Below are 15,583 nucleotides of genomic sequence, written 5' to 3'. Positions count from 1 at the left end.
CCTCTCTGGGCAACACTAGCTCAGGAACAACCCTCTGGCCAATTGTTTCACTCCCATGTGTTACATTTTTAATCGCAGCTTCATTCAGGGATCACAATGTGCCTCCCATTATTTTCTTTCCTTTCCCAACCAAGTCTTGTATTCCCCCCCCCCCCCCCCCCTTCCTTTCTCTCTTCCCATCTCCCCCTGGAGCATACAATTAACCCCCTTCCTTCCCCTTCCTCTCGCATTTATTAACAGGATCACAGACTGCTATAAATAAGCTCAGGATTCTGTAACCTCCACTCATTTAGCAACAAACAAAATCTGCCCCACGTTGCAATACCTTGCACAAGAGCTTTAACTAATCTCTACTCCCACGTACAGAGGAGCAGGGTCTAAGCAGATGTAGGACGTTACCTGGCATTTGAATCAACAGCTAGCTTTGCCATGCTTCGGGGAGTTCTCTACAGTATTAGGCCACAATCCTGCTTACACAGACATACTCCTCTTCTTCATGACAAAGGCTATCTGAAGGCCAGTTCTGCTTTTTAAGGGTTTCTCTGCCGATTCTCCTCCACCAGAAGATGATCCAGCCATGATCCGATTCAAGGGATTTTGAAGGAGACAACAGTGGAGCAGATATTAGGAACAGAGGGCCTAATGCTGGGTCTCCAGAAGTCAATGGAAGTTGTGTCACTGACTTCAGTGGAACCTGGAATTGGTCCAGAGATCCTATTCTAATGCAACTTTGTTAGTGAAGTGATGGGAGAGAAAACACTGATCTAGGGACAGAATGAGGATTTCCCCATGTTGCAGGATGCTTAGATAGGACATTTGATTCCCCCATATCACTTTAAATGGCTTATATAGAGCTAAGTGAACAATTCACAGGGTAAGTGATTTGTTTGGCAAATGTAGCCTCTTTTGCTGCTCATAAGCAGCCTACCATTTTTGTGGGTGTTCACTAACCAAAGCTATTCAATAAATATTCTGTGCAAACAAACCCCTGCCGATGGAGGGCTGGTGAGCACTTGCATCACATTATGGAACACTTCAGTGAGGAATTTGTTTGGTCACCGTGTTCATTTCATTTACTAAAATGTATTTGCTCTGTACAAGAATTGACGCTAAAAGCTCTTCATTTGAATAAGCGTTCACAACCGGCAAATTTAGAGGCTGAACATACTCAGAGAAATCACTAAATGATCCCGAATTTCTTGTTGTTCACTGAGCGCTAGTCTTAAGCGCAGACGACTCAAACGGGCCTTCACCCCTACCCTTACCATTGGCTATATCTGTTTTTCCATCAGTGCTACTCCCCTTATCCGACATCTTGTTTTCAGAGTGAACCTGCAATTGAGAGATTAAAAAAAATGAGAATTGGTGAACAGCAAGATGAGAGATCCCCTCCGAGACCATTTCATAAAGGCCATGGCTTTCTAATACAGACTTGGTCTACTAAGAGTGCACTCCTTCGCAGCAAACTACAATGGCTTGACCCAGTCTACTGAGAAAAAGTACCCACTTCTCAAACAGGGAAGAACTACTTAAATGAAACTGGACCGTTTACCACAGGACATGTACTATGAAATGCAATATAAAAATGCTAAAAGCCTAACATTTTCTGGAAGGCTGTTATTAGATTAGCAGAGATCAAGATACCCGATGTGTTAGTTTCAAATAGAGTGAGTGAGTGAGGTAGATAGCCACATTTCCCCAGTAAATGCCTCCAAATTCCATAGCTCCTTTTACCTCAAAGGATCCCAAACTCATCTCCAAGGTCTACAAGGGGACTACTTTGCTGGCCACTTCTGGGATGGAAAGTGGCTGTGCATTATTAAAAACTGCGACATTGGATAGCAGTTTACTGTCTACAAAGGACACTTCAGAAACGTAATGCTATCACTCAAGGTGGCATTTGGCCAGGACACCGGGGCCATCATAAAACTCTCTGGTAGTCCTACCACAAACTGTTAATATCCACAGGTGGTCAGGAGCTCAGCTTTTTCTCTCCTCTGATACGTGATAACTGGAGCATCACAGTGCCCCCTTTACACCATGCTGGGGTATGGGTTCGGAACACCAACACTTGTTACTAGACGACCTAAATATTCCTTGGATGTCTCCCACCCAAATACTGACCCTGTTTAGTGCACAAGATCAGTGGAAAATACATCATAGTACAGTTACGGCTACCACCATTGCAGTCCAAAACTAATCTAAGCATAACTTCCGCAAGGCTCTGGTTCTCAGGGGATAATTCTTCCCCTCTGCCCCCGTCCAACCATTTCCACATCTGTATAGTTCTCCAGCTGCATTCTTCCATGAAGACTGCCTTGACCCAACAGGGAAGCAAAGGTCCCATGACTTAATGTATCTGCTTAATTTCTTAAAGCTTTCCACCATATTTCACTATGTGAATCTTCCCCAGTCTCTCCACTTTGGTCCTCGGACTCCCCTTTCATTTATATCCTGCCACAAGGCAAGCTCTTTCCATCCAACTCCTGATCCCCAGCTACACTCAAAGGAATGATGAGTTATTGATGTTAGCTCTGCGATAACTGCTGCACAAAATCCAACCATAACTGAAGAGACCGGTTTCACATGCCCATACCACAAAATGAAGCATGTTAGATCTGAAATACAGCTGAGGAAGGGTAGCTTTGAGGTGCAGCAAGTGCGAACAACAAAACTTCTTGGCAGCCACAGACTGTAGGGTCAAAATATATTTGAGAAGCTTTTTTACCCCAAATCACAGATTTCTAAACACATTCCTACGCACAAGGTCCTTCCAAACCTCAAACGCTCTCTGTTAAGTGTGCAGTAATGTAGTGGGAGGAAGCCCCACTGCTCTGGAATTTACCCCCCCTCACTAGTCTGGAGTCCAAGTCTTGACCCTCAGGGCTCATTTATCCTCCCATGCTTTTCCCAGAGCACAGGGGAACTTAGCGGTGAGGTTGGAAGCTCCCTCACACTCGCTGCCGTTGCTCAATTAGTTGAGCAATATTTTAATTTTACATGCGCACATGATAAATCCAAAATAAAAGAAAAATAGTGCTCCAGCGTTTCCAGCTCCCTCCATTCCAAGGGCATTGTGGAATAGATCGTTAATTACCCCACAGTGACATCACGTGGGATCTCATGCTAGCAACGTCTACTTTTAGTCTCCTTAATGCAAGTCTTAAGCCCACTCACCTGGGCATCTCCAGAATCCCTTCAAAAACCCAACAGGAAAGTTACCAGGGTAGTGACTATACTATCCTGTCAGGTACTCTACAGAGTTCTTCCCGCCATTCCTGAATTAAATATTCCAGGCCCCCGGCCCCAGCCAAATGTTTTCGTGTTAATTCCCTGAGGGGAAAATGATTTTTAATCATTCGTTAATAAAACGTAGTCTAGCACCCAGAGCTCTTCCCATGGCAGAGAAATTTCAGTTTGCAGACTGCTAGAGGCAGAGCAGCTATTCAATATTGAGCTTTCCATCGAGCGGCAATTAGTAAAAGCTGCTTTTAGGCATTCACTTCAAAGCTGACTGTATCATATTGGTCTATGCCACAGGGATATCCCCCCCCCCATACTGGATTTTAGTGACTTTTTTTTTTTAAAATAGCATGGACTCTCTTACTTGCTGTAGTATTTAGAAAAGGCAATATTCTCTTTGCTATCGGCCATTTCCAGTGCAGTTAATGGCGCCTGTAATTAACGCAGCTCTGGGCACTTCTCTACTTTGTCCATCAGCATCAATGATGCCTGAATATGGCACCACAAAAAATATGGCACATTTCCCACTTCGGCAATGGTTTCACAATGCCGTGGGAATATCTGCTTCCTCTGCAGCAGCAGCTCAGATATAGTTCAATGGGACACCCCGCAAAAACAGTGGCACTATTTGCTCAGTTTATAAGCTCCCCCACAACCACCAACAAAAAAAAATATCTAGGTCACAATTCCAGTCAAAGTCAGAAGTGGCAAATGAAATTGCCAAGGTGGATCAAAATCAGGATATTTTTCATGTTGCTAGTCCTTTACTTCCTTCCCATTTTATAAACGGGGAGTGTGGATGTTTTATACTTTTTTCTTTAGTTTCTTATTCTTAGAATAATGTCAGGGTTTACGTAGATTCAACCATGAAGTTTTACACTTAAAATGCTTATATGAAGGGGAAAAAGATACAAGCCCAGGGCCTCAACATCCTTACTGTGAGAGCAAGACAAATTCAAAACACAAAATTAACCAATGTTCTATTTATAGCTACCACCATCTTCTGATACACTGAACATCCACATGTCAAGAAAGCTGAAATGTTTTGGCCAGGCTACGTTCCTCCATCAGGGCTTAAAGTTTGAAATCAATCAGACTTATGCTCCTGAGTCACTTAGGTGATTAGGAAAATTCCATCCTTACAGGACGAATGCTCCTATTTTTGAAAATTCTGACCTGGGTGAATTTTTTCTACAATCATTTTGTTGAAGTCTGAATAGATTTTTCATTAACAGTGAGGCAATTTTGGTTTGAACCAGCAGATCTGCCACGTAAGAGAAGATTAATAAAAATACAGTTTTAGCCCCAATGCGGCAAACACTTATACGTATACTTAATTTCCAGCACATGGATTAAAGTCAGTGGAATTATTCATGAAAACAAGTTTAGCAGCTATTCAAGCGACTGCAGGATCAGGGCCTTAGTTTTCAGGATGGTTTTTTGCCTATTTGAATTTTACAAATTTCTGTAATATACCCTAACAGGAATGGCATCTTTTAAAGAATTTGCAACTTGGTTCATTATAAGTTTTAATCTAAAGTTGCAATAGCACACATTACAAAATCTCAACCTGATTTAAAACCCATGAGACTTAAAAACAAACAAACCATGATGTAAATCATTGATTTCAATTGCTCCACCCTGGTTATTGCCACCTGCTGGCGGCTCTGTGGCCCACATAAAGTTAGTGGATCTCAATCCAGATCTTGGGGACACAAATGGATCTTTGCACACTATCAGTTTTCAGTTGGCCTGATTTGTAGTCTCAGCAGAAAAGGCAAAGATTAGATGGATTAGAGAGAACAAACTCCCACCCCATCCAGCCTACATCCAGGAGGTCAGACTTCTAGGTCAGTGCTTAGACACACTGATAGGGTAGGGTCAGGGCAGCCTACACTGGAACAAACATAGAACAGCAGTTTCCATAAATTATCTTTCACCAGCATGAATTTCACTAGACACCCCTAGGGCCTTCAGACTATTTCTTATACCAGTGCAACACACATTGTACCAAATTCTGGGACTAATCTATGTGAAAGCATCTACTAGATGTCATCAATACACATATAAATGGTCAGCTTTCAGAATGGAGAGAGGTAAACAGTGGTGTCCCCCAGGGGTCTGTACTGGAACCAGTACTATTCAACATATTCATAAATGATCTGGAAAAGGAGGTAAATAGTGAGGTGGCAAAATTTGCAGATGATACAAAACTACTCAAGATAGTTAAGTCCCAGGCAGACTGCGAAGAGCTACAAAGGGATCTCACTAAATTACTGGGTGACTGGGCAACAAAATGGCAAATGAAATTCAATGTTGATAAATGCAAAGTAATGCATTGGGAAACATAATCCCAACTATACATATAAAATGATGGGGTCTAAATTAGCTGTTACCATTCAAAAGAGAAATCTTGGAGTCACTGTGGATAGTTCTCTGAAAACATCCACTCAATGTGCAGCAGCAGTCCAAAAGCAAACAGAATGTTGGAATCATTAAGAAGGGGATAGATAAGACAGAAAATATCATATTGCCTCTATATAAATTCATGGTACGCCCACATCTTGAATACTGCATGTGGGTGCCCCATCTCAAAAAATATATTGGAATTGGAAAAGGTTCAGAAAAGGGCAACAAAAATGATTAGGGGTATGGAACAGCTTCCCTATGAGAAGAGATAAATGAAACTGACTTTTCAACTTGGAAAAGAGACAAATAAGGGGGGATATGATAGAGGTCTATAAATCATGACTGGTGTGGAGAAAGTGAGTGAGTGTTATTTACTCCTTATCATAACACAAGAACTAGGGGTCACCAAATGAAATTAATAGGCAGCAGGTTTAAAACAAACAAAAGGAAGTATTTCTTCACACAACGCAGTCAACCTGTGGAACTCCTTGCCAGAGGATGTTGTGAAGTTCAAGACTATAACAGGGTTCAAACAAGAACTAGATAAATTCATGGAGGATAGGTCCATCAAAGCTATTAGCCAGGATGGGCAGGGATGGTGTCCCTAGCCTCTGTTTGCCAGAAGCTTGGAATGGGCGACTTGAGAATTCCCTGTTCTGTCCATTCCCTCTGAGGCACCTGGCATTGGCCACTGTTGGAAGACAGGATACTGGGCTAGATGGACCTTTGGTCTGACCCAGTATGGCCTCTCTTATACCACGGTAAATTCTGCCCCGATTTATACCCCTGCAGCACAATGAGATTTCAGAGAGTGCCAGGAAGGGACAGCATTTGGCTCAGTGGATTTTTACAGCAGAGTGAAGTATTACTCAGATTACTCTCAGTGAGATTGAATCACAAGGGCAATATTTCAAAATGCTGTCAACGAAACAAACAGATTGTGGTCATTTTAAATAAATAGAGACAATGCTCTGCTTCTCATCCATGCGCTCTTTAAAGAGTAGTCAATTTAGAAATCACTTCTGTCTATGCATTTGCCATCACTTTGGCATAAACTCTGAATGGTGATTTTCGATTTTGGGTAGTTCAACTTGAGACTCCAGATTTTCAGAAGTGGGTGCTCAGCACTTTCTGAAAATTGGGCCCTTTTAAAAGTCTCAACTTGGGCATGCAAAAACATTAGTCACTTTAAAAAAGTGTTGACTGTTCTTTCTAGTCCATTTTCCTTGTTTGCATGGGGCAGTTCCACACAAGACATGCAGGATAAAAGCATACTTTAAAAAAAACGAGGACAGCAACTGGCAGGGCAGGTGTATGACAACTACTTTTAATCTGACCAGATTTCAAGTTGCTGTTGTCGCTTTTATTGTAACGTTCTGGATATATGATATGTACAAGGATTACATTAAACCACCGGAACAACCTTAGCTGGAAGGTTTTTTTGGAGTTGGACTATACATTGATACCGTTAATTATATTTCTCAAGCAATGAGCAGATTGGAAAGCCATTTAATAGCTTATCTTCAATTCCACTTGGTGAACGCTGCTATGGAACCTGGCAGTTAAAGTTACTTCACATTCAGTGGATGTATTAATCTGGAGGATTTGACACAGAACACTGAAATATGTAGGTATGGTTCTACTGCTACAGAACTAGCTTTCAAGAGGTTCTGCCCCCATCCCCAAACTACCTACTGAAATGGTAACCCTTTGATCAAGGCATATAACAAGAAACCCACTTCAAGAGGAAAGGCGGTCATTATTGGGTAATTAATCTGACTCCCTCTCACCTACTCACTCCGGAGAATTATAATCAAAGTTCTGTGAAATTCTAATTTTTTTTAAATAATTTTCATGTTATTTTTCAGGAATTTCATGTTATTTTGTTTTAGCCACACTGGGAAGGGGACAGACCTGGGGGGGAACAAGCCCATCCTGCATTCATCCTGTAGTGACAGCTCCTGTTCTGCGGGGCTAAGCCCAGCTCCCCACTTCAGTCATTGCAACCTGGCACACTGGCCATATCACAGCTCAATTTTGGCAAGACAATGGAGGGGCAGCTGGGCCAAATTTGGACAGTGCTGTGACCCAGTGCACCAGGTCACAACACCCACTGTGGTGAAGCAGGCCTAGTCCCACGGGACAAGAGCCACAGGAGCTGCCGCAGCAGGGTACTTTATACTTTGTTTTTCGTATTTGCTCTAATTATAAACTTAGCTAAGAAATAAGGAAGCAAACTGAAAACACTCAGCTGCCTAGCAAGGAACTTCTGATGAGGAAAGATTGCTCCCTCTTGCCTCTCCATCTCCCTCTTCCTCTGGCAGTATTAACTCAGCTGCTGTGAAGATGAAAACAGATTGTATCCATTAGCCACCACTTCTACCTTTAGGTAGTTGAAAGCGAGGGCTCTATAAACTGATTTGTATTTAAGGCAGGCTGGATTCTCTCCAGCTACAGAGACTTTGTGTCAGCCTGTCTAAAATGGGCTATTAGCTATCTGATTCATACACAGTTAAACACAGTTTAACTTGACAATGAGATTACAATGTACTTAGACTAGGAACTCCTTGGAGCAGGGTCTGGGTGTACAGGGCTGAATACGCCACTCAATAATAATAATGGAGATTAAAGAGTAGCACTCAACAAAGATCAAGTAGGAAAGCAAACTAGGACTTTTGCAGAAGAGGGCCTAGTCTGCAATCCTCGAGAGGGGCAACTAAAGATCTTTTGCCAGTTCTACCAAATCCCTTCACTAGGGTATTCCTTGGCTGTCCTCCTTGGAAGCAATCCCGATCCTCTTCTGGGCCAACTGACCCCTGGGCACCTGGCTGCCCAAGTTATGCGTCTCCTTCTCTGTGCTGCCCTACTAGATGTGAGCTGCTTAAAGCATGGGGCACTCTCTGGCGGCTTGTGGCAGGGCAGTGCCAGTGGAGGGCACTCAATGTCAGTCTACCTTCCCCACAGGTCTGACAAAGCCAGGGCTTGCTGCATCTTTTGGCATGGCAAAAGGGTGAGGAGGGGTCTTTTGCTTATGGGGTGAAGGTAGATTTGGGCTGTGATTTTTCCTCCCATGTTGGGAAGGACGGACATCTTGTTCACATCTACATAGTAAGCACATCTTATAAACAGAGTACCGATTAAAGTCTTCTCAGGTCTACAAGGAACTTTACTCCAAGTTATTCCAGAAAGTAGCTCATTAGCAGGGACACACTTCTGGTGGAGCCTGCAGAAAGGGATGGCTTTAAGGGATGCCTAAAGACATCATCTGTCAGCTACTCTTCATTTAACATGCTGGCTCTTGTCTGTTATGGGCAGGTAGCCATCACATTGGAAAGATTTAGTGATGGCAGCTACTTTACTTGCTTCTGTGTAGTACACAATTGTGTGGAATAAAGGTTTGCTCTACAGACATTGAGATGGACACAATGGAGTTACATAGGTCACCCCAAACGAGTCAGACCTTTAGACCCATGCCATCATGTATTCTATTTAAGCCACACATTCCATAGGAAGTTTTTACTAGCGCTCATTTTCACATCCCTCTGTAAAGCCAGAGAGATTCCTTTGGACCACAAGTCCAGCTCCAGAGGCATTAGTGGGAGAAGAGAGCCACTCTGGTTTTAATAGTCTCTAGAAGAGCTTCTTAGTATGCAGTGTAACGATGTTCAGTCCAGCCTGAAAACCAATGCCTTACACCATTGGAAGGAAGGGGAAGTGGCCATTCGTAGACATAACTGTTCATGAAATACAGGATCAGAGACAGATTCAAGGTTTAGGACTGAACGCTGCCCATCAGTGGCTTGGGTCAGTGGGGATGGGCAAACAGGCAGGTGAAATGGTTGAAGGTGCATGGTCAATACAGTTTACCACATGGTTCTTGCCACCACATGTGGCATCAGCGCTTTTAAGCCCCAATACCTGGTATGATCGCTGTCACTTCCAGGTGATGATCAATCAAGTTTTACTCACAGCTCTGTTAGTTACACCTGGGCCATGTATAGCCCCTTCCACTCAAGGCCCTCAAAGTGATTTACAAAAAGCAGTCACTCGCACCCGAGCTCCCGCATGCCCATCCATAAAGAAAGGGCATCACTCTCAAGGCCACAACGCCCAGATAGCAGAGCTGAGAATAAAACCCAAGAGTCCCCTCCTGATGCCTGACTGTATGTTCCAACTACTAGAGAACAATCCCTCCCCTCACATATACAAGCTGGTGGCTCAGACAAATCTGTGCTGAGACAATGGGCAGGGGATCTGTCATGGGGCTGCCTCTCCCTAGTTTCATGCGGGGCACGGGGCTGACGTAAGACCCCTTTTTGGAACCATACTTCTTAAAGTAGGCCATTAGAGCTGCAAGCTCACAGCACTAGCCCGGCCTGCACTCCTCAACCCTGCTCTTCCTCAGTTCACAGGACTCATGGTTTCTCCTGGGGTCTCCTACCTCAGCTGCCCCTGGCTCGAGGCACAATCCCCTCTTTATTACCCTACAGAGCTGTTACCCCTACCTACTCCGATCAACTATCAACAGGGGGGAGGGATAGCTCAGTGGTTTGAGCACTGGCCTGCTAAACCCAGGGTTGTGAGTTCAATCCTTGAGGGGGCCACTTAGGGATCTGGGGCAAAATCAGTACTTGGTCCTGCTAGTGAAGGCAGGGGGCTGGACTCGATGACCTTTCAAGGTCCCTTCCAGTTCTAGGAGATATAAATATAAATTAATGGAGATATCCTATTTATTCCAACCACAGCAGAACCTTTTCACTGACACTCCATCTGGTTCCCAAAGGCCCCAATGCTACACGCTCCCACTGTTCTAGCCAATCCGCCCTCAAACGAGTCCCACGGAGCAGTGGGAAGGTGCAGCATTCTAGCTCCTTTTCCCAGGAAAGGGAAACAGTCAGATTGCTCAGCAGTGTAGCTCTGCAGACACACAGCCAAGGCAACGACAAGTCCTGGCCCTGCTCTAGTGACCATATGGAGAGAAGGGTGATAGAGGAGGAAAGCTGCTCAGATCAAAGGTGACTACCAGGATCCCTGGCCTAACAAAGCAGTTAGAGCCAGAGTTAGGGAGAGCACTGGTGGAGTCAGAGATAGGAACCAAAGGACAGCTGTAGCCTCTCAGGGGTTCAGGAGGGCATAGATGAGCAGAAGCCAGCAGGGGGGAAGAGAGTTGGGATAAATACAATGAGATGGCCCAGGGAGCAGACAGCCAAGGACTAAGGCCAGGTCTACACTACAGACCTATATCGGTATAACTAGATCGCTCACAGGTGTGGATTTTTCACACCCCTGAGCGATCTAGTTATACTGACCTAACCCCCCATGTAGACAGCGCTGTGTCGACAGGAGAACTTCTCCCATCAACATAGCTACTGGCTTTCGAGGAGGTGGATTCACTACGCCGACGGGAGACGCTCTCCTGCCAGCATAGGAGCATCTTCACTTAAGTGCTACAGCTGCATTTTAAGTGTTGACCTGCCCTAATCCTCATGGGGTTCTCCTGAAGGGGGCAAGAAGAAGTAAACTCTCCATAAACAAAAGAGGAGCAGCACAGAGTCAAAACAAGCTGGGAGGGAGGTGGGTATTTTAACCCAGTTTTCCCCATTCGTCCTATTTAATAGCCTCTTTCATCCAGATTGTATCTACATGAGACTGATTACTAACACAGGGTAGCTAACATTTGTAAAGGCTAGCCTGGACATTCCCCAGCTATCAGTGTTTGGAGTTTTCCCACAGGGATCAGCTTAGGACAGTGTTCTCAAACTTTTTTCATCTGCAGACCCCTAAAAATTTTCCAATGGAGGTGCAGACCCCATTGGAAATATCAGTCCGCAGACCACAGGTTGAAAACCACTGTTCTGTGGTAACGACAAGCTTTTGCAGATCCCTCAGACAGAGTCTGTAGACCCCCAAAGAATCTGTGGACCACAGGTTGAGAACTACTGGCTTAGGGTAGACAACCATGTATTCTGGAACAAATGTTTGGGAGTGTCCAGACTAGCCTTTACAAAGGTGTTAACTCCCTGAGTTAATTGGCATCCAGAGAAAACAAGCCTCCAGCGTAGAAAGAAATTACAGAGGCATCACTTCCCTACCTAATAGAATGCAACCACTTCCAGGGTAAAACATGGCAGCTGTTTACCAATCTACAGCAACACTGCATAACATGGGGTTCCCAACCCGGTGTCCAAGGGTGCCATGGCGCCCGCCGGTGCATCTAAGTGCGCCCGCGTACTAGCTGGCGGACGAGCATCCGCCGAAATGCCACTGACAAGCAGCGTCATCCAGAGGCGTCGCGGCCAATTTTCAGCGGCATTTCGGCGGCGACGCCTCTGGATGACGCTGCTTGTCGGCGGCGACGCTTATTGACATTGCCGCTTGTCGGCGGCATTTCGGCAGATGCTCGTCCGCCGCCAAGGTCCTCCGTGGCTCGTCGTCTGGCACTCGCCAGACGAAAAAGGTTGGGGACCACTGGCATAACAGCTTGAGGGAAGGAGGCAGCCATATTCACTTGAAACTGCAGGGAGAATACAATTAGTGGTGCTGGTGTTTAAATGCCACATTGGGATAAGAAAGATTTAAGTGATGAAACTGGCCATGAGTCTGGTATAATATCCTGACTGTGGACAAAAGCATCATGGGATCTTTGTTATCCACCAACTCAGGTCTCACTGGAATGATGGCAACAGCTCCTTACACTCAGAGTCCTCACTCGGCCAATGGCAAAAGCCAGGAGTAAAGTATAGGTATAAGAAACTCTTTAGTTTTCAGTCTTTAAAGAGTGGGGGGAACCGAAATGTTAGGCTACTCAAAACTGTGTGTTCTAAACATCTGGAGGTGATAATTACACTAGCTTTCAAATGCCCAAAGGCTGGCGTCCGCAGTGCCCTTGTCAGAGACTTGAAGATATCCCTCCACAACAGCATGCAAAGCCTTCTAGATCTCTACAACATAGCATGATCCTTCCAGCTGAGTACCGGCTAGACACTGGGAAACCCACCAATGCAACGCTCTAAAATTGGCTTGACAGGAAGGAGCACAAGCAGAGCAAGCAGGCACTTGGGGCCCAGCATCCTGAACAAGTCTCGTTCTCTATTCGTGGAACCAGAAGGGAAAGCAACTCCTGGTCTGCTCCCACTCCCACACTTCTAACAGCTTGGGATCCAGCAGATTACGTGGCTAGACCAGAAATTAAGTGGGGGAATTGTCATTAAGGCAAAGCACTCACTTGCTCCCTGACCTACCAGGGGCTAAGCACGCTGTCTCTGTAGCTCTGCTACATATTATTTGCATTCCAGTAGTGCCCAGAGCATTAAATCAGAGTTGGTGTCCTACAAACACATAGAAAGATGCAACTCCTGCCCGAACGAGCTTACACTCTGGGCCCCCGTGTACAGACACCAGGATCCTCAATTAAACCTGAACCACCTATATTTTAATTACAGACAAGATCCTCTTCATGTTAAGCTGAAGAGATGCTGTCTCCCCAACAGGCTCCAATACCCCATATATTGCCACACACTAGATTCCACTACCAGGCAGCAATGCCAGGGCACTGCCCAGCACAATACCTAGATCACTATATTCAAAGCCAGCAAGCCTCCCAAAGCAAGGAGGCCAATGTGCAGGAAGACGTTACTGTACCACACCTTGTTCCCCGAACCACCACCAGCGGCCGGCTGAGCCCCATGCAGATCTCTGATGCTGAAGAAACAGTAATTACAGAAGCAGGTAACAATGCACATGATGCTGCAACACATGGGAAACTTTTAGACATCCCTCCCACACCAGCCCCTCAGTGAAAGAACATTCATCCTCCAATACCTGCCATCCAAGGATGTGTACGCACTCTCCAAGGGTCACTGAATTTAGCCTCCCAATTGCCCTGTGCGGCACGTATTAGCCCCATTGTACGCAGGTGGAGAAAGAGGCAAAGAGCTGAAGGGACATGGCCCAAAGTCAGTAACAGACCCAGAGCATGGAACATCTAGCGCTTGTGCTTTAACCAAGAGATCATCCTTCCTCCCTTAACCTACTGCTTGTTAAAGATGGGCAGGAGTCTCTCACTCCTGGAATGCCCTCAATTCCAGCCCAGCTCCCAGCGAGTGAGCCATTACCATTGGACAGCTTCTAGGAGACCCATGTCGAGTGTTTAATGGATTCACCCTAAACGTACAACACTTGAGGATTCCCCACATCCCGCACTTACACCATGCAGATGGAATACTGCTGTGCCCACCAAAAGAGGGGTTTCCATGTTACCCAATGCTAATAAATGGCTAGTGGAGAGGAAAGTTAGTCTTGTGGTTAAGACAAGAATGGGAGTTGAGAACCGCATTCTATTCCCAGCTCTGCTGCAGTCACCTCCCGGCCCTGTGCCTTGAGCGCCCCAGGTGTCCAACAGGGATGATGCCTTGTTCACCGAGACGAGTTGAGCTTAAGCACCTTGAGATCACCTCATTGAAAGGTGATAGCTGAGATTTTTGAAGTAGTGCAGGGGCATTAGCCACAAGCGCCATTAACTAGAATGGAATTTGTGGGGCCAGGGCCCCAGTACCGCTATGAATAACATCTACCAGATATTTTTAAAAATTGAGAAGCCAACAGAATGCAAGGCACTTTGCAAGCTCTTTCCAGAAGACAGATTCCTAGCTCCAAACAACATTGTGTGCAAGTTCGTGTGTGTTCTGTTTTATATCAGACATACTTGCACTCTTCTGAAGTCTACAATCTAGTAGTGTCCATCAGTAGAAAGCCAGTTAGTCCCTGCCCCCACCTTGCAAATGACAATTGATTGTCAAACACTCAATTACACTTCAGTGGTACTCAATACAAAGTCCAATAACATGATTAAAATACTGCACACCAGCCCAAATTAAGAGTGTTGAATTGATATTTATAGCTCCTTAGTTACTGAACAATCCATTATTATAATGGATATGTAGCTATAAACACACTAATGGACTAGCTTTGCCAGAACATACAGTATCGCAGCCACATCTGGTCTAAGCAGCACAGGCACAATGGCTGTGGAGATAGGGCAGCAGTATGAAAAATGTCAGGCATTTCTCTGGTCTACTAAAGACTCCCTACCCTCAGGGTCATCCTGATTTCAGTCTGCTTTACCAGACAGCAAAAACCCCATGGGTCTTTGCAGACAGATCCCTGCTGTGAACACAACCCTGTGTATCTGCATACACTGGATCTCTTGTACACTCTCACCGCCTTGTATTTGTTCACTTGAGGCGCCTATATTTAAGCAGGATTTCCTCCTAAATGCTGGAGTATGGCAACCTGACTAAGACAGTGCTCCTTTAAGAACCAGGGAGGCTGTCAGGTGATTTAGGCCCCAAATGTAACTTGATGAAGCTCTTACACTGCCGAATAACCCATTCATCCCAGCATGCCACTCTAGGAGTACAGCAAAAAAAGGCAGTACTCTTGACTCTCAGTAGATAGCTGCAGCTATCCCCAGGCCCCCCACCTTCCAAAGGACACGTTCTACTGTTGAGCACTCACATTTCAGATGTGTGCAATATGTGAAGCCCAATTACATAGTATGAAAACCACAGGGCTGGAACCCCTACCCCTGGCCAGCTCTCTGCTTTTCTGCCATAGCTGCCCCCTCCACCATCACTCCTTTCTAGGGTATAGCTCTTAGGCCAGCTAGCACAGCAGCTAATGGCATTCCAGGCAGACAGCTACTGTTCATTCTCTTTCCCAAGTCCTCCCAGCTACAACTCATACACCACCACCACCCCTCAGTATTACAAAAATAACTCAGGAATAACTGATATTTACATGATTTTATTTTAATTTCAATTAAAAATATGTTGATTGCTCTTAAGCCTTGCCTTAGAGTGATGGGGATTTACACAGTCCTAGTGCATGAGAACCTGACAGTGAAATTGACCAGACTTAATACTTCCATGGA

At 45.1% G+C, this 15,583-nt stretch overlaps 1 protein-coding gene across 2 annotated transcripts in view; it reads right to left on the bottom strand.

Moving 5' to 3' along the window:
- Positions 1–1,327, bottom strand: part of DCAF8 (DDB1 and CUL4 associated factor 8) — a 31,928-nt gene extending 30,601 nt beyond the window's left edge. For both annotated transcript variants that reach the window (XM_029912931.1, XM_029912930.1), the window contains exon 1: positions 1,266–1,327. In XM_029912931.1, the coding sequence (XP_029768791.1) occupies positions 1,266–1,314 (49 nt within the window). In that variant the 5' untranslated portion in view covers positions 1,315–1,327. The remainder of the gene's footprint in view (positions 1–1,265) is intronic.
- Positions 1,328–15,583: the final 14,256 nt, after the last annotated feature.

Source organism: Terrapene carolina, unplaced genomic scaffold, assembly GCF_002925995.2.
Source record: "Terrapene carolina triunguis isolate 2854851 unplaced genomic scaffold, T_m_triunguis-2.0 Scaffold378, whole genome shotgun sequence".
In the NCBI taxonomy this organism is placed as follows: domain Eukaryota; kingdom Metazoa; phylum Chordata; order Testudines; family Emydidae; genus Terrapene; species Terrapene triunguis.
The sequence above is the reverse complement of the archived record's forward strand: the minus strand, read 5'-3'. Positions and strand labels throughout refer to the sequence as shown.